The sequence below is a fragment of the Henckelia pumila genome, chromosome 4 (genome assembly GCF_033568475.1).
Source record: "Henckelia pumila isolate YLH828 chromosome 4, ASM3356847v2, whole genome shotgun sequence".
Lineage (NCBI taxonomy): Eukaryota > Viridiplantae > Streptophyta > Magnoliopsida > Lamiales > Gesneriaceae > Henckelia > Henckelia pumila.
Window position 1 is genome coordinate 150,829,103 of NC_133123.1, and position 27,143 is coordinate 150,856,245.

At 34.3% G+C, this 27,143-nt stretch overlaps 1 protein-coding gene across 16 annotated transcripts; it reads right to left on the reverse strand.

Annotated features, from left to right (window-relative positions):
- Positions 1-523: 523 nt before the first annotated feature.
- On the reverse strand, positions 524-4,997 carry LOC140864285 (uncharacterized). Of its 16 annotated transcripts, XR_012144191.1 has the most exons (11): positions 4,469-4,997; positions 4,170-4,239; positions 3,862-3,993; positions 3,189-3,278; positions 2,825-2,885; positions 2,675-2,700; positions 2,303-2,419; positions 2,133-2,205; positions 1,824-1,875; positions 1,642-1,721; positions 524-718 (listed from the first exon to the last, which is right to left on the reverse strand). XR_012144191.1 is itself a non-coding variant. In XM_073268370.1 (5 exons), the coding sequence occupies exons 2-5, from the start codon at positions 4,177-4,179 to the stop codon at positions 1,921-1,923; spliced, it is 411 nt and encodes a 136-aa protein (XP_073124471.1). In that variant the 5' UTR covers positions 4,180-4,239; positions 4,469-4,997; the 3' UTR covers positions 731-1,920. The 16 variants fall into 16 exon arrangements, 1 of the variants encoding a protein (XP_073124471.1); XR_012144190.1 differs by lacking the exon at positions 2,825-2,885 and having other exon boundaries at positions 3,862-3,886; XR_012144189.1 differs by lacking the exon at positions 2,825-2,885 and having other exon boundaries at positions 3,189-3,393; positions 3,862-3,886.
- Between the last annotated feature and the right edge of the window lie 22,146 nt (positions 4,998-27,143).

Below are 27,143 nucleotides of genomic sequence, written 5' to 3' on the forward strand. Positions count from 1 at the left end.
GAGGTAAGCTGAATCCGAGGTATATTGGGCCTTTTGAGATCTTGGAGAGAGTTGGCACGTTGGCCTACCGTTTGGCTTTGCCACCAGGGCTTGCGGAAGTGCACAACGTCTTTCATGTATCCATGCTACGGAGATACGACTCGAATCCGGCACATGTGTTGGATTACGAGCCTCTACAGTTAGCACCGGATTTAGCATCTGAGGAGAGGCCGATTCGGATCTTAGCCAAGGAGGAGCGGAGACTGAGGACGCGGGTCATACCCACTACAAGAAAAAATCTCAACAACAAAAGACAACGGTTTTTAACTGTTGTTTTTTAGCGTGTCTTTATAATAATAGGACATTCAACAACAGTTTTAAACTACATACGACAACGGTTAAAAACCGTTGTCCTTTTTCAAATAAAAAACAAAAAAAAATTAAAATTTAATATACAAATATTCAATATTATAAATCAATCCAAATTTAAAATTTCGAAAATAAAATTTAATATACAATTTTTTAGTATTACAAATCACTCGAATTCGAATCGTAATTCAATACACACTAGAAAATAGAACTATGAACTAATCTTAATAAACTTGGAACCCTCTTTTCAGCATAGATTAGCTTCCATCTTGAGCTAGCTAATACTGATTTCACAACTGCACATTCTTGACCTGATATTTTCGTAGACGCAGCAACAATCTTTTTTTTTTTTTTAATATGTATATCCAAACTGTAAATTAATTATTCAACCAAAAAAACCTATAAACATAATTCATTTAATAAATCAAATAAAACACTAATTATTAACAAATATTATTGTATTATGTATATAAAATCTTTTTAAGTAAATGTTAATAATGGATGTCGACTTTCCACTACATAAATAATCAGTATATTAAAATAGGTCTCAAAGATCAAATAAAGAGTTCATTTAAATTTCAACTAAAAACCCATAAATCCTATGAGTTGATGAAAAACAAGGTTGGAACGAGCTAAAATCACCTCAAATCAAAGCTAACACAGGCTGGACAAAAAAGTATTAAACTTAAATAATTTGTTAGACTCATATAAGTTAAACAAATTCATAGTCAATTAAATGTTGGCATTTGGAGTTTTCATCATCTCTCTTTCCACTTCCCTAACTTTTTACACTTCTATGGTTAAGGTTCTAATGTTGCCCGTCGATGTAAGAGTTACTGCACTCACTAAGCTATGCCATTCAACCAAAGTTTAAAAGTTAATTAGCAAGAAAAATACTCGTCTACAGTTTTATTTTTAGCTCATTCATGGGATTTTCAAAGCAAGCTTCCACATGTCCTAACAAACAAGAACTAAAGCAGGTGTTGACATCCTTTTGAAGTAATTTCTAAAGCAAACAAATAACCAAAAATTACTTGGATGTCAAATTAAACATATGAAAGTAAATGATCCATACAAATATGTATACTTGATTAACGAGTCTAGCAGTGGAAAAATTAAAATATTAGATCTCTGTTTAGGTCAAGCTATGGCCAGTGAATCAGGCAAGAGAAAAAAAATGATCCAGCCAAAGAAGGACGCAGGGGGTGATAAAAATTAGATATGAACGCCTGGTTTTGACATCTACTTTTTCATTACAGGACAACACAGAATACTTAATATGCTTGTCCATACCTTGAATGAGCTGATTCATCGCAGCAAATCTTTAAGAATTCAACCACACAATTGGGATTCGGGTCAAGAAAGAAAGCCACCTAATCATATCATAAGCAACAGAATAATTAAAATTATATCGATAATATAAAACAATTAAATACAACAGGAGAAAAATTAAACAGATTAGTGATTCAAGTCACCATCCCGTGTTTGTCCAGCTCGAACAATTGCTCCATCTTCAATGTCATAGCCCTGCATAAGTGCCAGAAAGAGCGAATAAGATTTAAAATTTGCAAATTATTTCAGAATATATAATTCATCGAATCCAGTTCCAAGAACCGTACTAAAGCTTCCAATATATATCACCATAACATCGGAACACCCAAATATCGAATATAAAACTCTAAAAATCGAAACACCCCATTTCATATAAGCTGAAATTTTGTCCGATAAATGATAATGTGCTCTCTTGTTTTCAATGGTGGATTCAGAGGGCAGTCGAATTTTACTCTGGATGGCGGCTTCGAGAGTGGACTCGGTGAGCAATCTACCACCAGCCTCGAACTCTTTCAATGATTGAACCTACAACAATATTCCAATTAATACATCAATATGGTGCAATAAATGCGACAATAACTAATTTAAATCGAGGCCAACAAATCCCATTTTTGGGCAGTACCTATATATACCTAAAAAAAACCGCTTGAAACACGGATAAGAAGCTGAAAATGATCTCAAATATTGTCACTAGAACAAGGTTCAGTTTCGATTATTTTGTCACTAGAGTGAGTCTTCCCTGCGCAAGATGACGGACTAGGTTCAGTGGCTTCATAATTTCTGTTTTTTGGTCAATTCCATATGCATCATATGTAAATAAAGTTTAGCAAGATATCACAATCACCAATATGCATATATTAGGAAAAGAATCGACAGATAAAACAGATAATCATATTATGGTGCTGGCATAAAAGAAAAGGAGCAAATAGATCCCACACTATGCTAGTGATCCGAACAATTAGGTGAAATACAAGATTAGGAAGAAAAATCAAACCTTCGTAGTTAATTCCAGCACAAGATCTGTACAAAATGAAAAGCAGAAAGTATTTATCAAAATGAGCAATAAAACTCAACTCAAATTCCTAAATTTACAACACTAAATGTTTAAATTCAGATACTATTTCAAATGGAAACAGATCATTACAAATCAAGGGCTTATTGTGGAATCTGGTTCATCCATTGTAACTGCGGCTGAGGTGTCTGCTCTGGTGCAGGAAAATTACTCGATGTGGGAGAAAAATTTAGAGATTTAAGACATACCAATTATCCCAGAAAAGTACAAAATAATATGATATATTTGATCACAATGTTCTCATAAAACGTTCCACATATATAAATCAAGAATCAAAATATATAAATCTAGAAAAAGAAACAATGATTTGAGTAATAATAAATATTTAAGAGATTGAGAGATAGGACGATAGCTATCTTAAACTAAGCATTAACAGAAAAAAAAACATCCAATCAAGAATTCAAACAAACAAAAATAAACAAATTGTAAAAAGTACCTTTACTTCCATCTGAAACTGGAGTGGAAGCCAAATCAGATAGAGATTCAGACAAGCCAGTGGAAATACCATTGCCGTGAATATCTTCACCTGCAGAAAAATTCCAGGAGCTCCCATGTATGAAAACTCAGTTGCATATTCATCCATCCATTGGTCATCTGAATGCTTCTACTTATATAGCTCCTTAAAATCAAGGCATGATCCTCTATATAAAGAAATTTTTTGATAATAAAGACAATAATTTGTTAAAAAATCTGCCTAAAACAATATAAGACCATGCCAATTAAAAATAGCTCAATAATATTACTATTCAAGAAATCATTCTCATTGAGGAAAATATATGAGTTAAAGAAATCAGTATCCTAGCCTATCATTTAGATTCTTATATTTGGGTTAGACTACCAGGTCACTGACACGTGAACTTTGTTCCACAATGTAAATCATGCAGAGAAACAAAACATATTAGTGGAACAAGCGATATAATTAATGAAAACAATTATTAATAAAGATTACAAAAACTAAGCATTATTTTTCCATCTACAAAGAATTTGAAATGGAAAGACCAGAATAAAAACATGAATATTGTAATCAAATAAGGAAGTTTTGAAGCACATCCCTTAGTGCACGTGCGTGTGCGCACACACACACAAAAGGAAGATCAACAAAAGCTCACCTCAATCGTGTGGCTCCAAACATGTCTGCAAAGAAAACGTGGTCATCAAAGGCGAACCCTACCCACTGATCCATTTACTTGAAGCTAGCTCTAGCTAAGTTGTTTACTCGTTTCAAATCCATTCTAGAAAGTCTGGCATATGTTTTTCAAGTGATTTTGCATAAGATGACAAGTAGAAAGTGTGTAAATCAGTGAACATAACAATACACAAGTTTCGTACAAAAATTAGAATAAAATGATGATTTCAAGAGTGATAACCATTCATGCATAAATAAAGATCATTAAGTTTCCCATTAAAGTCACTCAACTGAAGAACATGAATTCTGGGAAAGCCTTTAGCTTCCTCTCTTTCTTTCTGAGTGTTATAACACCAATCCCCTGCACCGTGAATTTTGACTTAAAAACCGGAACAACTTATAAGATCAATGGCATAGTACACAACACAAAAATTACTATTTATAAGATCAATTGACATTCTTTAAAGTCGCAATACGGTCCTAGACAAAACTAAATGTAGAATAGCAAATAAGATGACTATTTAAAAGCTGACAAATAAATACTGAAGAGGACCATAGAAAAAAATAGATTAACGAGTCCAGGAACTTACTGCAGGGCTAGACCTTGATTTTCTGGCATACTCTGAAGCTTCTTCAGCACTTCTACCTTAGGACTAGCAGATTTCAGAAGAAACGTTTACATTTAAGAAAGAACGACGCAAGGTCTGACCTCGTGAAGCTTTTGTTTTCTTTCCATAACCATAGATGTTCAGAAATATTTCTCACCCGGTTCCGAGACCATAGATTTTTTCAACTGGGATAGCGACTCCAGCAAGCTCTCGAAGCAAATTAAAGAACAACGATCCAGAAAAAATTTATACGCGAATCGTGGATATGGAATGGAGAGATGAGTCAACGAGACACCAAAATAAAGAACCTATCGGAAAAGAGAGAATTTAAAGGTTTTTACCAACTTTGAGAGGGTGGAGTTCCAGGGCTGAGAGCTGCGAATCCAATTCGGTGACCGGAGGAATGTTGTATTCGGGCTGTTTCTGCTCACCGATTCGTGATCGATCGACGATTAGGGCGTTGGAGCTGTGTTGGGTCGAAGGGATGACGGGTTGGGGCTAGGGATTTCCGGATTGGGTTTTTTGTGTTCTCTCCTCTTAAGCGTATATGTATATGTATTAATTAATTAAATAATTAAAAAAAGAAGAGAAAAACCCGTGTATGTATATGTATTAAAAAAAAGAGAAAAGATGATGTCAAAAAAAATAAATAAAAGACCACAGTTTTTAAAACCGTTGTCGTAGACCCCAAAAACACGCTAACAGACAACATTTAATTAAAACCGTTGTCGTAAGTCATAAAAACACGCTCATAGACAACAGTCTATAAAAACCGTTGTCGTAGGCCCAAAATAAACGCTCATAGACAACGGTTTTAAAAAACTGTTGTCTTATGCCCCCAAAAGACAACGTTTTATAATAAACTGTTGTCTTTTTTAATGAGAAAACGCCCAAAGACAACGGTTTTGATTAAAACCGTTGTTATTGAGTGGAAGACAACGGTTTTGGCATAAAACCGTTGTCGATTGAGTGTTGTTGATTAGCATTTTCTTGTAGTGATCGATGGTCAAAGTCCAGTGGTTGAATCACTCCAAGGAGGAAGCCACTTGGGAGACCGAGGCAGACATGAGAACTCGCTACCCAGAGCTATTCGGGTAAGTACTTTAATTTCGAGGACGAAATTCAATTTAAGGGGAGGAGAATTGTAACACCCGAAAATTTTAAAACATAATCCGCATGTATAATTAGGAAAAATTAATTTTTAATTAAGGGTTAAATGTATTTATGTGATATTATGTGATTTATATGCATGATTTAATTTATTTTAGCATTTAACCCATAATTATGGAAATTCTAGGTTTTTAAGGAATTTATTATTTTTGATCGCGTAGACGGGACCGTGGACAGACGAGATACCAAAATTCTTAGCCAAAAATATTTTATGAGTTTTATGAGCCTTAAAATAATATTTTAAGGTATTTTGTCAAGAAAATTTTAGTATTTACTTATATATTTATTTAAGAATGGATTTTTGGCCAAAATAAGTCATTTTAATGACTTTTATTGATCTTTAAAAATCCTTTAATATTATATTTCGAGATTTATTATTATATATCAGATTAGTAGGTATTTTTAAAAGTTTAAAATCTTATATTTATGTTATATTATCTATCTAATTAATTAATATTAGTTATTATCCTAAATCTACCCAAAATTAAACCCCAAAATCACTCCCTACCCTACGAATGATCTGATCAGCCGCCTCCAACCCCTTTCTCCAACCTTTCTCACGCCTCTTTTCCAGAAACACAGCCTCCATAGCCAATCAAGCAACTTCCTTTGGTGATTTTGGTCCGTTCATCGTCCCGGAGACCCGTAAACGCATCAATCTTCATTCAAAGATTTAAAGGCATGTCTAAAACTTTTATTTGGCCACCATATAAGCTATTAATCATGCATGGCGTGTTTTATATCAGACTTTTCATGGAAATTTCGAGTTTATGCATGTATGCTTTGTATTGATGCATGTTCTTGCTTGTTTGGGTCATGATTCACGTTTTTGCCAAGCATGGTACGGTCCAGGGCTAAGGGCTCGAGTCAGAGGGGTCCTAGGGTGTCTTAGGGTCGAGTTGGTTCAGAGTTTTAAGGTGTCATATGCTGGAAACGAAGCTATTCACTTCTGATGCACACAGACGCGCATGTTAGGGCTTTGGGAAGAGAGGGGTCGTTCTCCTTCCTCAGGCCATGGATTTGTGCGTGGTTTGTTGGGTTTAAAAGATTTAGATGTTGGCTAAAATTGAGAAGTGGTTTCACGGTCTTTGGTTGTCGGAGGAAGCCGCACAAACAAACGTTTGGCGACTGCTCAGTCTGCGCGCGAGGAGGAGGAAGGCGTCTGGTGCAGAGCTTCGTTCTCACTCCTCGGGCCATGGTTTGGTCTGATTCTTGTTGTGTTAGAACCCCCTAGATGTGGGCTATCCATGGGCGGTGGTTTTCCGGCCTGGGGCGGCCGAAGCAGGGCAGCAGCAGCCATGGAATGGCTGCTGCTCGCTGCCGAAAAGAGGAAAGGGAAGGGGTGTCGGGTTTTGGGTTAGGGGGTGGGTCTCGGGTCGGGTTGGGGCCTGGGTCGGGTCTGGGGCTTAGTGGGTTGGGTCAGTTGGGTTTGGGTCTGGGTTAGGTGGGCCGGGCTCGGGTATTTTAATTTTTAAGTATTTAATAGTTTAAGTGCATTTTGGGCTTTAATAATTAGTTAGAAAATAATTTGGGACCTAAATAATTTATTTAAGTTAGCCCAATGATTTTTATGGGCTTGGGAGCCCATGAGAATTTTTGGGCCAGTCCGTGAATTTTTGGGCAACTCTAGAGTTTTATTGGGTTTAATTAAGTTAATGGGCTTAAATATTTTTATTTAGGCCCAGTTAAGTTTAATCAAGTTATTTGGGCTAAAATATAATTATTGGGTTTTATTTAAGTATTATGGGGTTAAAGTGAGTGATCAGCAGTCTGGACCAACCCATGAAAAATAACCAAGTTCGGAATATATATTTAATTATTTTATGCATGAAGTTTATATTTTAAGTATAAGTATATTTATTATGAAAATAAATTAAATATATATTACGGACATATTTTCAATGCATGCATTCATGAAAAATTTACATGTTATGATTATGATCAAGTGTTGAGCAAAATATTTTTATGATGGGAATTGAAGTAGTGTGACAGCACAGAGGTGGTTATCCACTATTTATGTTAAGAGGTAGTTTACTACGAGCACAGAGGTGATTTATCACCGCCACGTACGTTGGTTCAGGAGACTGATCAGTCGGCACAGATTTAGTCACACTTACTGATAGGACCATATTATGTTTCAAAATGTCATGCTCAACTATGTTAAGTATACTTATGTTCAAGAATAAGATCAGTGATGTTTATGGCAAGATGATGAAATATTTTTATTCATGCATGCATGTACACCTATATGTATTAGTATGCTTATGTGATGCATTATTTTTAACTTTGTTATAAAGGATTAGACATGTTGAGCCTCTAGGCTCACTACGCTTATATGGTGCAGGTGAGACATATGACTTTTATGTAGTTCCTACCGGTGGTGAGGACGTATGAGCTCACGGAACAGTGGCCCCGTGACCGTTGCATGATTTAGGATTATTCTGATACATTTTATCATGTTGTTGAATTTTAAGCAAATTATATTTTTAATTTAGTATTTCAGCACTTGGTGTTTTTGGAACAATGCAAAACTTATTATTTTTATTTCATGCATGATAATATTTATCTTTTATTTTGAATTACATATATGTATGGGCATATATGTATAGTATTATTTTTAGTATTTTATTTTATTTTAAAAAAAATCCGCATTTATTAGTAGTAGACGTTTCAAAATATGCGATCAGGTTTAATTTCAAAGCACATTAAAAGTCCACCGAAGCAGAACAAGTTCTAAAAATACCTGCTTTTGTTGCGGCAGTGAAGTTTGCTGCTTATATAAGTTTCGTAGTCTTTTAACCTCTCTCTTGAGCACTTAATGCTCCACTACAGAAACATCCAGAAAGTTAAAATCAGATTCCATAAAAAACTTGTCCAATGTGTAGTGCAAGAATCCATGTTTAGATTTGTTAGATTGAGGTGCGAGCGACTAGAGCTAGGATGCTACTTTCAAGTTCAGCTTGTGTCTGAAAAGTAGCTGCAGCAAAATCAGTAACACATGCTATAGTTTTTAGCTCACTGTGAGTGAAAGAAAGCTACCAAATGCAGTATCATTGCCCTAGTGGTGTATAGAGTATAAACCAACACAATATTCAGACATATTCAAGAACACTTCAAATCCCCAATTAAGTCAACAGATCTTTTATGAGGGAAACAACACATGAAACCCCAACCCCCCCCCCCCCCCCAAAAAAAATAAAATCTGCTAGTAACTCGAACTAGTTTTGTCTTCTTTTATTTGGCATCAGTAAAGAAGAAGAAGAACAAGAGGGTCCAAATCAGAACATCGAAATGTCTCACTCTCCATTCGCAAGAAAGATCAATCAAGAAAATCTAAACCACGACATGATATTTTTTTCTTCTTCACAAGAAGCAAGAGCTCAAAAAATTAAAAGGCATTTGCTCTCTACAATTTCACTAAAGATTCAACCTCTGAAATTCGAGAATGCAGCAGCTTTACATCAACTTGGGCTAAAACACAATTTCTACAAGGGGGAATCTGCAAACTAATGACCAGAACCTAACTTAAACTTTAAACACCAATTTACAAGTTCTAGTTTTAGAAATACCAAACTTAAAAACGAGGGCGTCACAGTAAATAAAAAAAAATCCAAGAGATCACAAAAGAAGCGCAAAGATTGAAACTTTAAACACCAATTTTTAAGAAATTTCTTCGAACTCCAGAACTAAAGTAAAACTCACCAAGAAACAGAGAAATCTGAGAGAGTTCTCTGAGAATCCCCCCTTTATCACTGTACTGAATGACCCATGAGCCACTAGGTTTTGCTTTCGAAATAGGGTGTTGGCGTCGGTTCTCGACGGTGGTTGATGGTGGGCGGCTAAAGAAGAAAGGGATCGAGCAGCTAGGTTTTCTTCCCCACGACGAAGAAGAAAGGGAATCGGATCGTGTTTTCTTTTTTTCACAAGTGTTGAGGTCAAAATATCCGGTTAATTTTTACTTCATCAATTATAATAAAAAAAATTTATTTATTTACTTTTTACTTCAGCAATAATAGTGTGCCGAAGTAAAATACTGTCCAAAATAATTAGTGAAGCCCGCGTTTTTCAAGTACCGAAGTAAAAGGTGCGTTTTTACTTCATCCGTGTTATTACCGAAGTATATTGTTACCTTTTACTTCGTATTTCCTAATTGGCGAAGTAAAAACTGACGAAGTAAAAGGCCCATTTTCTACTAGTGTTTAAGTTAATTATTCAAACATAATATTATTCGTTAATTCATGCTTTTCTTTATTGAGGAGAAGATTTTACAAAAGATGACTTCAAACGAAGGTTTGAATCAAGAGGATTTTATTCATACGAAATCCTATAAACAAGTTAATCTATTCACAATAGATTACTTACAACAGGTTGCGACTAATGCTCTCAAATTTGAAGAGATAAAGAAAAATAATTTCTAACTCTAAATTTTTAGAGATTACCCAAGATTTTTCTAAAATCTCCGGAGATCTTAGAGAAATTCAAAAGACGGTACAATATTACAGCAATCAGTTGTATGAAATATCTCGACAAATTGAAGAAATCCTTAAGAAACAAGAAGAAATTCTTGAAACTCTAAAGGATCTTCAAAATAAAATCCTAAACTTAGAACATACTTCTGGTTCTAGAAAAGGAAATACAGGAGGAAGATTACCACTCTCGTTTGGTACCGAACCTTTGTTACATCAGAAAGGTAAAACCAAAATGGTTCAAAAACCTTTAACTAATGATGAAATGATAATTAATCTTATAAAAGCAGTATCAGTGAAAAACACTCTCTGATGACTACTTTAGAAAGATTAAATCTCGAGGATCTACAAGATCTTGCGGATTCTTTTGAGAATCTCAAAGTTGTAGATCTAAAAATGAATTCCCCTGAGGGTGAATAACCCATGAGAAATCCCCCAAGATATGTGGTAAAAACAGAAGAACCACATAGTGAGTTTCATGTGGGAGAAAATTCACATCCAGCAGGAACCAGATCAAGAAGGAGTAAAATACCACTACATCAAACTCCTTATGGAAAAACTGTTTTAAACCCGATACATCCTTATGGGGTTATGTTAAACCTTGATGTTTTGGACTTCAAAAACAGAGAAGATCTTATAGATGATTGGACGTCAGCTATGAAAATTGCAGCAGGGACATTAGATCTCAATAAAGAAGGATTCATTAAACTTCTAGAAATGAGTCTAATGGGATCTGTCAAGATCGCATGGGAGATGACTATGCCAGATACGAAGGAATCAATCTTAGCAGGTCCCTCAGCGAGATTGGAGAAAGAATGGCCACCCTATTTAAAGCACAATTCATAGGGGTAGACTATTTCAATAATAAAGATACAGAGAAAAAGGGAAGATATACTCAAGCTTTGTATAGCCTCGAGTTACATGATATCTGTTTAGTTGATGAATACATTATGTTATTCACTAAATACAGATGGAATTCGGGAGTCGAGAAAAATGTAGTTATTCAGCTATTTTTTGCAAAAATGCCAAGTCCCTGGAGAGAAATGATGATTAAAGAATACGTTTCAGGTAATCTTGATACATTGGCAAGACGCGCGTCCTTTTTGAAAGGAAAATTGGCAGAATGGTGCCATATGGCAGCATTACAAAAGAACTACAAGAAAATAAGAGGTATAGATAAGCGTACACCTTTGTGTTGTAGAGAAAATGATATTCCAACGATCATTGAAAACAGAACACAGGGATTTAAAAGGAAGAAATTCAGAAATAATCCCTATAATAAAAGAATGAAGAGTTCTTGGAAACCAAGAACATTTTGGTCCAAACAAAAATCCAGATCCTATAGATCAGGTAGAAGAAGTGGACCTACAAGAACGTCCCCAGCAACAGGCTCATCACAAAGCAGGGGAAGAATACCATCAAGAAGAACTTTCAGAAGAACTCATACAAGGGAAAGTGAAAGTTTCAAGGATTGAAACTGCTGGACATGTAGAGCAAAATGACATATATCTACAAATTGTCCAAAAAACGAGAAAAAAGGAGTCAAACTCTTTGAAGCAACACCAGATATGGATGATGCGGTTTTCTTTCAAGATCTAGTCCAAGTATATCAATTTGAGGATATCCCCTCAGATGAAAGCATATACGAAGAAGAGATATTATTTAGTCAAGAAGTTTCTGAGGATGAATCAGAATCAGAATCAGAATCAGAATCAGAGTAAAGAAGAGGTGTTTCGACATGAAACACATGAAAGTTTGGCTGGGTTCTTTAGTCAAACCACGATATCTCATAATATGGTTCAAAGGATTATGAGAGAAAATCCAACACTACAGAAGTACCAAGGATTTTCGGCAGGACAACTTGAAAGAGTTTTAGGAAACCTAGGGCTAAGACAAAGAAGACATAATTTGATTTATAAGGTATCCAGAAGGGAAATGGCGATTCCTATGGAATTAACCAGTAATCAAATTGAGATGCAGTTGATTCCCTTTGAAGAAATTCGAGAGGAATTACAGAAATTAAAAGCAGAAGTAGCAAAGACAATGTCTTGGATTCATATTGGAGCAATCCAGATTATGATCAAAGCTACTTTTAAAGAAGGAATAGATTCACCCATAGATATCGTAGTATGCGATAAAAGAATGGGGAATATACAAGATGCGATTCTAGGAACTATCTCAGGAAATTTGTGCGCAGGAAAAATTGTGGGAGTTATTTATCCAAGAATAGCCTACAATTTAGCTGATAGAGATTTTAGTCGAGCCTTGACGTTGCATCAAAACTTCAAGGAAAAAAGATTAATGAAGGAAGGTAATAGGCCATATTCTATTACATATCAAATTTCATATGCTCTTTATAATACTCACCATTCTGAATTATTTATTAAAAATGAGTTCATTGAAATTCCAGAGATATTTGGAAAAGTTGCTCATGCAATATACCCGAAAAGAATTGAGTTTCCTTTAATTCAAAAAACAGACATTCAAATTCAAGACAGACCTGTTCTATACAGAGACCTTAAAATAGAACCCCGAATGTTATTTTTCCAAGGAGACCGAATGACAAGTAGGAGATGAGACAAATATCTTATTCAAGAAATTTCACCAGAAAAAAAGGAGTTTTCTATAATAGGAAAACTTAGATCTCTAGAAGGATGGAAAGAAGTGAAAATAGTATTCGAAATTACAAGTCATTGGAATCAGTTTCCTTGTAACTCGATTTACTATTTGGAACAACAAGAAAAAGGAACTTACCAAGGAGTGATAAATATTTTAGAATTGGAAGTTCAAATCTGTGGAATTCCAGGAAAAGAGATGGATCAGCTCATTCTTGGCCTAGAATTTCTGGAGGACCATAAACCATGGAAACGCCTTGAAAAAGGAATAGAGTTTATGGCAAAAGAGAAGACTTGGAGGATTCAATAAAAATCCTACGAGATGGAAAACCAAGAGAATTGGATAAGGGACAATCCCTTAAACAGATTCAAAAACTCTGTTTACGAACAGAGGAAGAAGCAACTATTGAAATTAGTAAGTCATGAACATGATTTACTAGGACGCATCGAAGAAGTAGAAAGAAGTAATCATACTCTACCTTCTGAAGCCTTAGGAAAACTAAAAGTGAAAAGTCTTAATCGGATTACTGAGTTGCAACACAGTCTGTTAAAAATGGCAGGGCCATTTAGTAATCCCTTTAAAAAATGACAACAAGTCCTTTCTCCATATACATTCCAATAGGAATGTTGTATGAACAATATAAGGCTGAATACTTTGCAGCTTATATTGACTCGGGAGCAGGAATTTGTACATAAAAAAGAGGAGTCTTCCCTGAAGAATGTGAAGAAGAATTGCCAAAAATTGCTGGACGGGATTTCTCTAGAAGAATTTTAATTCTTTGCAAAGGAATAAAACAAGCAGAAATCCTCATGGGGGGAGCATGTCAAACACCTTGGTACAAGGTAAAGACACCACCAATCTATTTCCATGATACAAGAGCTGATATCCTATTAGGAAATAACTTCTTACAAATGTTTAAAAAGTACACACAAGACAATGAGTCAAGAAGACTTATGTTCACTACAATTTGTGATCATAAAATTCTCGTTCAAAGACTCAAAGTTGCTTTTTATCGACAATTGCCGATAATATTTCGCAGCCAGCGTGGTGATAAAGGACAACTTTTTCACCCAAAAATGAAAGATCCAAGAAGGTTTGGAGAAACCATGTTGAAAATAACAACAGAACAAGAACTCCAAACAGAGGATATGGAGCTTCTCAAGGTGACTCTAAATCACAGAGATATAGGTTAAAAAATAAGGTATCCCTTGAAGATGTAAAAAAAAAAGGCTCAAAGAAAGTTACAACAAGCATCATTTGGCATGGTGGGATAGAAATCAACTCAAAGCTAGTCTTACTCTAAAGGAAGGCAAAGAGTATGAATTCGTCATATATAAGCCTATCCCGATGAACATAACAGATCAAAGGGATATGAGAATAATTATCAAGGTACATTTGGACCTTGGTCTAATCAAAGAAGGAGTTTCACCATATAGCAGCCCAGGATTTCTGGTCAGAAATCATGGTGAAATAAAAAGAGGGAAACTCAGGTTAGTTATTAACTACCAAGGTATTAATAAAATCCTGGAGTTTGATGGGTACTTCATACCGAGTAGAGAACACCTAATTAGCTGTGTACAAAATTCTAGAGTGTTCTCAAAATTTGATTGTAAGTCTGGATTTTACCAGATTCGAATGAAAGAAGGCAGTAATAAATTCACAGTCTTCTCTACTCCACAAGGACACTATATTTGGGAAGTTATGCCTATGAGATTGGCTAATGCACCCCAGATATTTCAAAGAAAGATGGATAACCTTTTTAAAAATTATTTCAACTTTATGTTTGTTTATATTGATGATATTCTTATAGCATCAAAAAATATAGACGAACACGTTAAACACTTAGAGATTTTTTCTAAAATTTATAAACAAGAAGGACTGGTCTTATCTGAAAAGAAAGTAGTCATAGCAACAAGGAAAATTGAATTCCTTGTTATTGAGATTGATGAAACTGAAACAATTCTACAACCCCATATTGTGGAAAAGGTAAAGAATTTTCCAGATAAAATCAAAGACATAAAACAACTCCAGAGTTTTCTTGAAGTAGTTAATTTCGCATGGATGTTCATTAACAACCTAGCAATGTACAGAAAAGTGTTCAGTCCTTTGTTAAAAAAGGATGCTAGGTTTATATGGACCGAAGACCATACTCAAGGGTAAACCAATTAAAGGAGATATGTAAGAATCTCCCAAAAATGGCTATACCCGAAGATGAAGATGATCTGGTTTTATTTACGGATGCTAGTGACGATTGGTGGGCAACAGTCCTTACCAAGATCACTCCGGATGGAGAAATACCATGCAGATACTGTAGCGGTCTTTTTTTAGAATCAGAGGCCATCAGATGACATATCAACGAAAAGGAATTTTATGCAGTTAAAAGGGCTTTCGAAAAATGACCATTATTTTTACTTGCTAAAAAATTCACGCTAAAGGTTGATAACACCCAGGTAAAAGCTTTCTTAAAAAATAAGATTGAATCTAAACCTGAGAAAGCTAGGTTATTAAGATGGCAAGAATTATGTCAAAATTATATTTTTGATATTGTTATTATTAAATCTCATGAAAATATTCTTGCAGATTTCTTAACAAGAGATGGAAGACAGTGATGTGGATTCCATCATGAAAATGCAGAGGCATCTCAGGGAACACCTTGGGTTGCTTCAAACCGAGTTCAACCAGTTAGCCATTAATGCTGAAATGGCCGGCAGGTTACAACAAGCTGATCGGATCAAAGTATCTAATCGAATTACAGGGTGTATGAAAGCTCAAACACAACTATGGGCTGCTATTCAAGGGCCAATTGTGAAGGCCATAGAGAAACCATTGGTTTCTCATAAACAAGATATGCTAAAACCATTGGTTTTATAAAAACAAGAAATACAACCACCGGTTGGAAAACAAGATGTTGAGGAAGCTAAAACTCAAGAAACAAGTGCTAATCTATCATCAGCTTTTGATGATCCAGATGAAGCAACAATTGATGAGGATTCCTCATCAAGTCAACCCTCCGCCTCTGGGGTAAAAGAGGAAGAGATCAATCTTAGGCCCAACACTGACAAGGGCAAATATAAGATCGATACTAATCCAGCTATTATTTCTCCATTTCAGGTTTATCAACAGAGGTGAGAGAAATTAAGTACAAGAAGTGAAATTAACCCTAACACTTGCAGGGTTGATGTTGCAGGGATATATCCAAGGGTATGGCTAAAAAACAATGTCAATCCTAAGGATGTAAAGCTTTGGTATGAATTTGGAGCCTTGGCCTCAGTTTATACAACGTCACCATGCTTTCCGGAGATATCACAGTTACCCAAATGGATTCAGGAAGCAGTCCAAGAAACATGGACAAATAACGACCATTTGTCCAGAGGAGATGCGCTTGAATTATATTTCTTTAGTACAGCTCCAGAACCAACAGGGAAAGGATCACACGAACCCTTCATTTCATCAAGCTAAGGAGACCAGACATGAATAATCAAAGATTCATTAAGGACCCTATTCCTGAGGAAATACCATTAGTGTCCACTTTTGGAGAAAATGAAATCTCAACCAGAAGGGCATGGGGTATTTGGGTTTGTCTCACCGAGATGGACAAGGTCAAGTTTTCGTTCAAATTTTATCAGAATTCTTTGAACGGATCATTCCTGTTAAATACAATGACAGGAAAAACTACGGCTTTTGCGGAAGAACTCTTCGAAAAGAAGAGAAACTTTTTATGGAACAACAAGCTGCCGGGGAGTAAAGAGACTCGCCGAAAATTTTGTAACATGGCTTATATCGGAAGATGGTCAGAGAACATCTGCCCAGAGTGTCCCAACCAGAAGGAGCCAGAATTCAGAAAAAACTTCAGACCCCGAACGGATCGAAAAGATTTTTCCGAGACAAGCAAAGGTGAACAAGGACCACCAAAGATGCGTTTTCACAGGGGCCTACTTCAAAAGCAAAAGATGCCCCGACAACAATAAAGCAGGCATGTGAGGAGAATAAAGCCAGTGACAGGCATGTGATTCATCCACTAGTAAAAGATGTCATCAATAATGGCATAAAAAATACAAGACAGCTGCCTCATCCACTAGTAAAAGATGTCATCAATAATGGCATAAAGAAATAGAAGATAACTGTAAGATTCCCTGAAGTTTTTCGATGAAACGAGTGGAACCTCAGCTATAAATACAAGTGTTCAAGAAAGCTGAAGATATCGATCATTCCCTTCAGTTTTCTTACAAATAAATTGTTGTAATATTTCTCTCTCTATTGTATTAAGTTTTCTTTATGTATTACAAGAACAAGGCTACTATGAGTAGCTAAACAAGTTGTCTTCTCCTCTTCAAATGAGTTGATTTATGTAATAATATCATATCTGAATAATTTCTTTAAAGCCTCTTGTTATTTCATGCTCATATTTTATAATTAAATTTATATACCATACGCCTTAAGGTAGAAAATAATTAAGGCTGTGCTGGGTGTCGTTGAAGGAGCTTGTGCAGAAACCATCTGTTGCGACTGCGTGGTTGGAGTGTGAGGAGAACTTCGTAAAACTCGGCAGGTATGACCCGACGACATTTTGGTCAAAGAGGTATTTAAATTTATTTCATCTTACGGAAGCATGTTGGACCCTAATTCGGAGTATATCGGCTGGAAACCTTGCGTAACTGATAGTCTTGCATGGCCGGGACTGGTTCGATAGGTTAACAATGCCACATACAAAGGATTAGTTGATAAACAATATTTAATTCAAAAATGGGGACCACTAGGGAGTTGAAATAAAGAAAATTGTGGTTAGGGAGTTAAGTTAAAGTTTGAAGGGTTGGTAGGAATTTTTAAATCATTTATCCATAAATTAACACATTTATTTATTAATAATCATTGTTTTATCTAATATTTAATTTAAATTTTTTCAAAGATTAGTGTCATGTACCATTATCTAATCTATAATTATATATATATATATATTGATTTAAAATTCTTATATTATTAATTTATAATCATCCAATCCATGAACCAAACAATGTATAAAGATAATTAATATCTCGATTTTTAATGGATTAATGTTGAAATATGTATTTTCTCGTATTGTATTACATGAAAAAAATTGATTTCTTTGGTACCGTTTGGTACATGAGATGAAAGTGAGATGAGACACAAATTTTTACTCATCTTATGTTTCTCTCATTTTTTTGTTAACCCAATGATATCTCATGACCCGGTATAACATTAGATGTAAGGCTTGATGACAAATACCTTTCAACCCATGATATTAGTGGAGGATGAGTGTCATATAAGTTAAATTGTGTCAAATTGACAATGGTGATTAAGAGAATAAACACAATAATCTTACAAAATCAAAAACATACAAAATAATATATTATTCATATCTATGTATTGCTTATCCACATCTTATCATCATGTTTTTATTCATCTATGGTACATCTCATCCATGATACCAAACGGTATCTTACAGTTTGTAGATTAAGATTGGAGTATTACCTTAAGGTGGAGATTAATCTAGCTATCATACATCAAGCAAAGTAAGCTATGTGATTAGGGAAAAAATTCAAAATCAAGATCAATCATCAACTACGATTAGTTCTTTTTATAAAATTACGTGAGGTGCAACCTTGCAAGAAGGTGGATATAACTTATAAGTCGAGGAGAGGCATGTGGGAAGCTAGATTGTCGAAATTATGTTTACAATACCTTTTTTTTTTTTTTTCAATCTTCAAAACCACACCTTAAAGCGTAAAAACATAAGTATCAAACATCATAGCACAAACAAATAAAGCCATATGCATCGCCGGGACAGGGTTTCCAAGCAGAAAGGAAGCCATATTTCTAGATAATAACTAGACAATATAGGTACCAATAAAGTCATTCATCATTCAATCTTCAAAACCACAACTTAAAACATAAATAAAAACATAAGTATCAAACATCAGAGCACAAATAAAAAATGCCATATGCATCGCGGGAACAGGGTTTCCAAACAAAAAGGAAACCATATATATTTCTAAATAACTAGACATGATTCCTCTTCCTTCTCTTATATAACAGAACATGATTCTTAATTAGAACAAGTTTCTTCTTTTCTTATTCGTCAGAGCATTCTTTTCAGTGTGTCCAAGAAGCAGATGATCCAAAGTCTCACGTACAGTTCCGGTAGAGTGTTCCTTAGCAAATTGGAGGACATGGGTGCCATATGGATTTTGTAGGAGCCTCGAGGATGATTAATTATATCACTGATGATTTCAGGACCGTATGTTTCTTTGGATGCCTCAATCAATTTCTTTACTACATTGCTTCCATATTTGTTCCTAGACAGCATAAGCCAAGCTTGTCTCAGTTCACATGTAATAAATCTCATCATATTCGGCATCCCCAATCCTATAACATGCTGGACTACATGATTCACGAATTCATCTAAACACAGAACAAATAAATTCACCCTTATTCCAGCGAGAAGGCGCCTTTGGCCGAAGAGATCACAGACATCTGATATGAGTAACTGCATAATTCGGGATCCGCTTTCGCGACTTGCAAAAAATGATCAGCTATCTTTCCGACTATTTGCTCAGCCATGTCTGCAGTTTGGTGGAAGATTAATTGGTAGAAATGGCCGACAACGCAGCTACCGATGGGATGGGTCACGAGCTCAATCAAGATTTTTTGGATATAATTGCTTGGGTGTGGAGAGAAACTCGACAAATTTCATCATGGACCGGGATCCTTGAGAGTCGAAACAGAGTAAATTCAAATCAGCAGCGATCGAAAAAACCATCTGGTTCATCTGTTCTTCGTCACAGACATCGAAAAGCTTTTGAATTACAAAGCTACCGAACTCGTCCAACATCAGCAAACCTATGTGACCTTTTAAACATGTATAGATTATTTGGATGTCATCCTCCGATTTTCTTTCCTCGAGTTTCTGAAGCAATAACTTGTAACCGTGTGGATTTCTTGCTTCCAAAAGCAAATCGCACTTCAAATCCTTTAAAGAAGAAACAGGTGGCTGAAGATTGGTTGAAGCTCTATTGTAATCCATCGGAAATCTGTGAGCGGATTAACGCGGTGGCTTTGGGGAGATTCGGGAAGGGAGTTTGAAGAACTAGGGTTTCAGATTGTATTCATCCGAACGAGAGAGCCGCACCGCTGTTTACAACACATGAGAAATTCTAATTAAACACATCGGATAATATTAAACCATGTCCGGAATAATTACATTAGAAATTAAAGAAGAAGATGGAGTGACCCATCTCGCCGCATCAGTCAAAAAAACAGCTTCCTAACCAAAGCTTTTTAACCAAAACATAGGCCGCCTGATTCGTTGATCTAAACGCAAAAATAAAACTACAAAAAGAAAAATCCTTGGAAAGGATTATGTAATTTTGCAAAATAAGACCCAAACTAGAAGTGTGGTGGAATCAGATGCTAAAGTGGTGATTGAGGCTTTGAATTTGATATATTTGAAAAACCAATAGTACGGAGAATGTGAGGATGTTACGAAATGCAGCCAAACGTTAGTCCGGAGAATTTACCCAGTGTGCATCAAAGGTAGTGGCTGCGAGTTCTCACGTCACAAAAAAAAATGCTATACTTATCTCGAAACAAATTGTACAATATTATAGAGATGTTTGCAACAAACCGATTTTTTTTCATGTATAAAATTATTATTTTTTTGGTGCACATTCTCTCATATGCTATGGGTACAAAATTATAGAGATGTTTGCAACAAACCGATTTTTTTTCATGTATAAAATTATTATTTTTTTGGTGCACATTCTCTCATATGCTATGGGGGCAAATTCTAAGGTAGTGTTTCCAATAAATTATATTTTAGTAGAAAATATTAAATTTATAGATTGTAAAAATTAAGAAAAATAAAAAGTTGGTAGTATTTGAAAACAAATGTGAAAATCTAAAAATCAAATTTGGATAGTGTTTGATAAATATTTGAGTAGAGTGATTTTAAGTTTTAACATTGATCTTTTTATTAGAATCACTTTTGAAGAATCATAATCACCATATAACTAGTTTTTGAATTTTAATTAAATTAATCATAAGCTAACGCATAATTTAGATTTAAGAAACATACAAAAATGATTTTTTTAAGCCAAAATCTAACAATCATTTTTTTAGTGTTTGTAAACACTCCCTAAAGTAAGAACATAGACGATCGAGGCAACCTCTAGGTTCACTATCTCGTTCTTCATGCGATGTGTGGCATGGTGAACATAACAAGAAGTTCTAATTGTTAACATCCAATGTGTATTTAATTTATTGTTCGTAATTTCTTTTTGAGGGTTGATATTTGATGGGTATAAGTATATTTTTAATATACTTAAAATATATAAATAAATTAAGTTGGTCAATTTGCGAGAATCATATTTTTAAAATGACTAATTCTTAATTTTGAAATTCTGAAGGATTAAATTTGCATTTTTAAACCTTAGCAGGGTTAATTATCAATTTTTGGCATTGGAGGCTCAATGTGTAATTAAACTCCATTTTGTCTATAAATACCACTCAAGCTTTCCATTTCAAGTAAGTGACTATTTGGTTTATAAAAGCTCTCTGCTCTCTTGTTTTGTGTGGAGGTGATCGCTGATTTGAGCGTCGGAGGATTTTCGCCGGGTGATCACCCGGCGCCTTTAACGTGTGTTCGTGAATCAGGTGACAGCCCAAAAGGAGGACGTACGACTTCTTCAAGTGACCAAAGAAGTAGGAAGCCAGGAGATCGTTCCCCTCTGCAAGTGACCAAAGAAGCAGGAGATCAGGAGGACGTACAACTTTTTAATTTATTTGCTGATTAAGGAGATAATTATTTCGCCCGCATCAATATTTATAATTATGAGGTATTGTTGATTAATTCTATATTGATTTGAATGCACCCGGAATATTTTGATTTGAAATCTTTGATATATAAAATGTATTGGGGTGAAAAAAATTTCACTCATAAAAAATCGAAAAATAACTCATGAAGATCATATGCTTGATAAAAATAATAGAATGCCAATCAAACATCGCTACAATGATTCTGACCAAATGCACAGAACGACAACTTAAACTTAGAGATATACAATCAAACCGAGTTGTTTCGAACTCATTAATGTTTGGATTTGACTAGGTAGTTTATTAGTCTACGATCGAGCTGAAGTTGAGATTTATTTAAAAAATATATTCATGGCTCAGGAACTTATTCGAGCTTTTATCGAGATTTAAAAATATAAAATTACAAATTTAAGTATTCATTAAAAACTAAATTGTATATTTTAGAAAATTAAAAACTAATTTATTAGGTTATAAAAATATCGCTTACAAGCTTTTTTAATTTGTAGCCTGTAGGATGAAAGTAAAATGATGCAATCCTGATATATATATATTGTTCGTTACAAGATGGTGATTTTAGGTTTTTGCAGAGTTGATAACGATCGAGGTGCTGACCGCTGATGCTTGTAAGGTTCTTGATGACATGCTTCCGAACGATCGAGTGCTAACCGAATTTGGTTTCATACCGAAAATGTGACGCCCGGGGCTGAAGAGGCATGGAGTGATCGCCGGTGCCAAGAGGTTGCACGAACAATGAGCGGCTCCTGGTAGGCTTCTTCTAGGTGGAGGGAGACATGAATGAACCGATCCCATGCCGAAATGAGAGGGATTCTGAGATGTGTAAGTATAGGACTACATGGTTGAAGAGGGCTTAAAAAATTTCATATGTACTATTCATATCAAGAAGGTGCATTTTTTTTTCGGAAGCTTATCACATAAGAACTTCAAAGTTAAGCGTGCTTGACTTGGGGCAATTATAGGATGGGTGACCCCCTGGAAAGTTTTACAAGGTGCGTGTGAGTGAGAATATAAGCACGCTGAAAAGACCCGTCTTGATACCCGTTTTGATACAGTGGAGCGTTACAGAAAAATAGTTGGGGTTTAATTATAATGCTATCAGGGCATGTATGACGATCGAGGTGAAGAGCTATTTAAAGGTGATTGTTCGGTTCATTCAGTAATCAAATTAGGTTTCAGCAATATTGGTAAAATTGATGAAGCTTGTGAAGTTTTATGTGAGTTGTTAAGGCATGGGAAAAGTCCGCATATCGACGCATATATGGGACAAAATTTTACCTAGCTAGGATTTATGAGGCATGCAGAAGACACACAAGATTTGGTTGAACTACTTCCAACACATTTCATCTCATGCATGCAGCACTTGTAAGATGTTTGTATGAGCAACTACATGCATCATATATATTTGTATTATCATTACATAAAAAGTAAGTTTTAAGAGCGTTTTTTTAAGAGCGGTTTGATAACTGCTCTAAAATACTACATTTTTCCCACCGGTTTTTTAGACCGCTCTAATACTCTGACATTCAAAAGCGGTTAATATACCAATCTAAAATAAGATCAATAGGATCGGTTTCACAAAAACCGCTGCTATAGTATTTGACCAGCTACACCGGCCAATAAACGCTCTAATATAAACTAATAGCAACGGTTTGTTCATTTATTAGAGCTGTTTAAATCCGCTCTTAAAACTGAACCAACCCGACCCACCGCTAATGTATCGTCAATTTTGTATAGAGTTCTTAGCCGTACTTGCTATTCTTTGTATGTGTAACATATATAATATAATCTTTTCAAAAATATATATATATAATATAATGAATTATCACTTTTCCATTAGTCAATTCATTATTTCAGCTGAGTTATTTATTAGTTATTATAATAAATATTTAAGTTCACTTAATTATTTCACAAAATGGAAGGGACAAAATTAAAATTTGTTTTTATAGTTATTTTAATTATGTGAGTTATACATTAAATTATTATAAAATAATTTACAAATTTTTTTTAATAAAATTTTTATTAGTGTAAGATAAAAATAAAAATAAAAATAGATATAATAAACTAAAATAATGCCCAAATGTTTCTGTATATTTATAACCTAAGATTTTAAAAATATTTGTTTGCATAGATGAAGATCGCCGGATCATGTTTATGAATATTATTAAAATTATTAATTATAACCTAATAATAATAATTAATTAAATAGATAATAATACATAAGTAAATAACAGCTGGTAATATTAATACTGAAATTATTAAGTTTATTTGTGGATTTTTTCTCACTCTCGCGCGCAGAAGTTCTCCCCTCGCGCCTCTAGTTCCCACCTCTCGGAATTGCTTTCTCATGGCGAAATTCTACTACGGAATCCGATTTCAACCGCTTTTGGTTTTTGGAGGTTCATTGTAGCTTAAGATTTTTTTAGATATTTTGTTCTTTGTGAATCGGATTTTCAGAATCTTGATTTTCAGAAAAATGCACCGAATCCTTCTATCGATGATTCTGGTTGCAATTGCTCTTGATTTTAGGAGGTACATTGCAATTGCTCTTAATTTCCTTTTTTCTTCTTCTAATAACGCTAATTTTTGTTGAAAAACAATTGATTTCGCTAAGTTCGATTGAAAAATAGAAGTCTATTTTTCTAGTTTCCAGAAAATTCGGAAAGGGAGACAGATTGGAGGAGATACTAACTTAACAAATTTGAGCTTAAGCTTCATGGTAAACATATATGTTTTTTTTTAATCTGTTAGGATTAATTGGCTTCAACTTGATAAATTCTAAACTTGGCTCTTTTGTGTTTTGTTTTTGGATGTTATTCGTTAGAGATTTCAAGGTTATTCCAATTAATTGGCTTCAAACTTGATAAACCGAAACTCAGGGAAGTTTGGCTTTTGATACAAAAGGCGGACTCGTGAGTTGGAAGGAGGTGACTTTTTTTCTTTTTTACATGAAGTGTGATTAATTCGTTTAAACTTATTATTCAAGGTTCAAGAAATTATATCCATTGGTTATTGAGTAGTGTCACTTTCCAGATTACGTGTGTAGGAGTTTTGGTTTAAGTGTTATTTTTGAATATAATGTTAGTTTGAGATCTTCAAATTTCTTAAACAACACTAGCCTAAATTTCTTAATAAATTTCCTGTCTTTTGTCACTGCATGCTTGGGAGTAATATATGAATAATTAATTAGTCAATTTAATTATCTAATGGAATAACTTTGTTATAGATATTGCCTTATAAATGCGTTCATTCCGCCAATTATTGCCTGATAAATGCGTTTCAGTATGAGTTCTATCAAGTAATGATTGCTTTTTGGATGAACTTTCTAAGTATTGTGAGTTTTTTTTTTGGGTTGTGTTTGAGTTCTATGGAGGTGTTGATGGAGAGAAGCAAGAGTTTTGTGACTGCATTACCTGTGATTCTCTGGCAAATGTCATAATAACTGTTTATACTCTTATTATATTTGAGTTTTTGGCTAGAAACATTGGATCAGATCTGGGAAAAGAATAGTATGTGATTGTGAAGATTTGTCTTAACTTTATTTTGACTTCATTTTTGTCTTTTTTGCTTCTTAGTGGACAGAAGGACAGTAAATTCGAGTAATAGTTCTAGAACTGGATTTGACGTTGAGATATATAAATTACCTTGGTTGAGTTCCATTAGGTTCGATTTTTAGGTCCCTGTATAGAACGTGAATGATTATTTTTGTACAAAATTGCATGTCAGCGATGGAAAATCTGGAGTTATGCAATTTGGGAAGTTTGTACAGTTCTATATCGTGTTAGTTTATTTAGGTGATGATTTTGTTCAATTCTTTTTTAACAATACGATTTTATTTGATTTCGGTGATAACAGTGGTGTTTTTTTTATGATACTGGCTTTCTGTGTTTTTTATGCTCATGCATGGTTTCTATTCGTCGCAATTTTCACAACTCTATATTTTCAGCCTCCATAAACAGATGCAAAAACAACAACGGCAAAATTTAACATGTGTTTTGCAAAGTATGATGAGTGGAGCTGTCGAAAGATCACATGGACATGAATCTTTACCAGCACAGGTAAAATGAAGAATTTAAATTTAACAAATGAGTTATTAAAAATTAATTGTAAAAGTACATAATGATTTAAAATCCAATTTATTTTTCTAGATGGCTGCGAAGTTGACATATATTATACAACAATACATGTCAAATGCTTCAAAAAGTATTCGTGGACATCAATCACCGTCGAATTGAAAGAGTATTATTAGAGAGGGCTTTAAAGAAATTTACGAATACTTTTGTTTATTGGTAACATTACAAACGATTAATGTGTTATTTCGTATTTGGTTTGTAAGGATTATATTTTGATTTTATGGAATGAAAATATGGATGTTTTAGCTGTTTTATTTATTTGTTTTTGAATCGATGCAGTTTGTGAACGAAAACTTAAAATTTGACTATCAAATATGATACATAAGAACTCATTAAAATAAGGATTTAAGAGCAGTTTCAAACCGCTTCTACATAAACTTTATTAGTGCGGTTATTAAAACCGCTCCTGGACATTGCTTTTAAAGCGGTTAATAAATCGATCTAATTACGCATTTACAAGAGCGGTCCCGTAAACCAGTCTAATATAAGAGTTTTTAGAGCGGTTCTAAACCGCTCTTATAGAGCTCTTCAAAAGCGGTTCGTAAACCGCTCTAATTTTATATTTTATTCAAACGTTTAACAACCGCTCTTAAAACCAATATTTTAGAGCGGTTTCTATATATATACCAACATCTGTTATATCCTATCGAATTGATCCTACGATCGTCAACACAAAGAGCGTTTGTCAAACCGGTGTAAATTATTTTAGATCAGTCTAAAACCGCTCTAAAAGACTTATATAACCGCTGTTATATATATTTTTTTTTGTAGTGTATTTTTGTGTTTCGTTTACTGCCGCTTTCCCGGTAACAATATGTTACTTATCCATTAATCTGTACTTTTCAGAGAAACATTAGCTGGATATATAATCTAGCTAGCTAGTATCTAACATACACAATCAGGTGCCTGTGTTTTCTCCACCTTTAACATCATGTTTTCCCATGTAATACTGAGTTGTATTGTGTATATGTATTTAATACCAACCATCCCGTGTTTGGGTAATGATAATTTACATAAGAATCTTAAGAGTCCATGTAACATTAAACACTAATCAATATATAGGGCGTAGCCGGATATGTTTTTGACTCTGGGCTAATTAATACAATAAAAAACAAAGTATTATAAATAAATTTAAAAATTAAAATATAATAAAATATTAATTTTTAATTAAAGAACACATGCAAAATATTAAATGATAACAACAAATATTACATAGTGACATTAAAAGATATATATAAAATACTGAAGATGTGTCCTGCGGTTTTTAATATAACTAATCAATTATTGAATCAATATCGATACTCGCAACAAACTATTTTAACGCAATATTCATAAAATTTGCCAATTGAACTCTTTTTCGATCTAATTCATCGCGCCCTCTTAATGTCAATATGTTTAAAAGTATATCCCAGCTAAATCAATGATAGA

Coding starts and splice junctions, on each gene's coding strand:
- LOC140864285 (XM_073268370.1), bottom strand. Junction 2,701..3,188: donor AGTTTCAGATGGAAGTAAAG/GTACTTTTTACA, acceptor CATTTTGTACAG/ATCTTGTGCTGGAATTAACT. Junction 2,206..2,674: donor TGCTGGAATTAACTACGAAG/GTTTGATTTTTC, acceptor ATATTGTTGTAG/GTTCAATCATTGAAAGAGTT.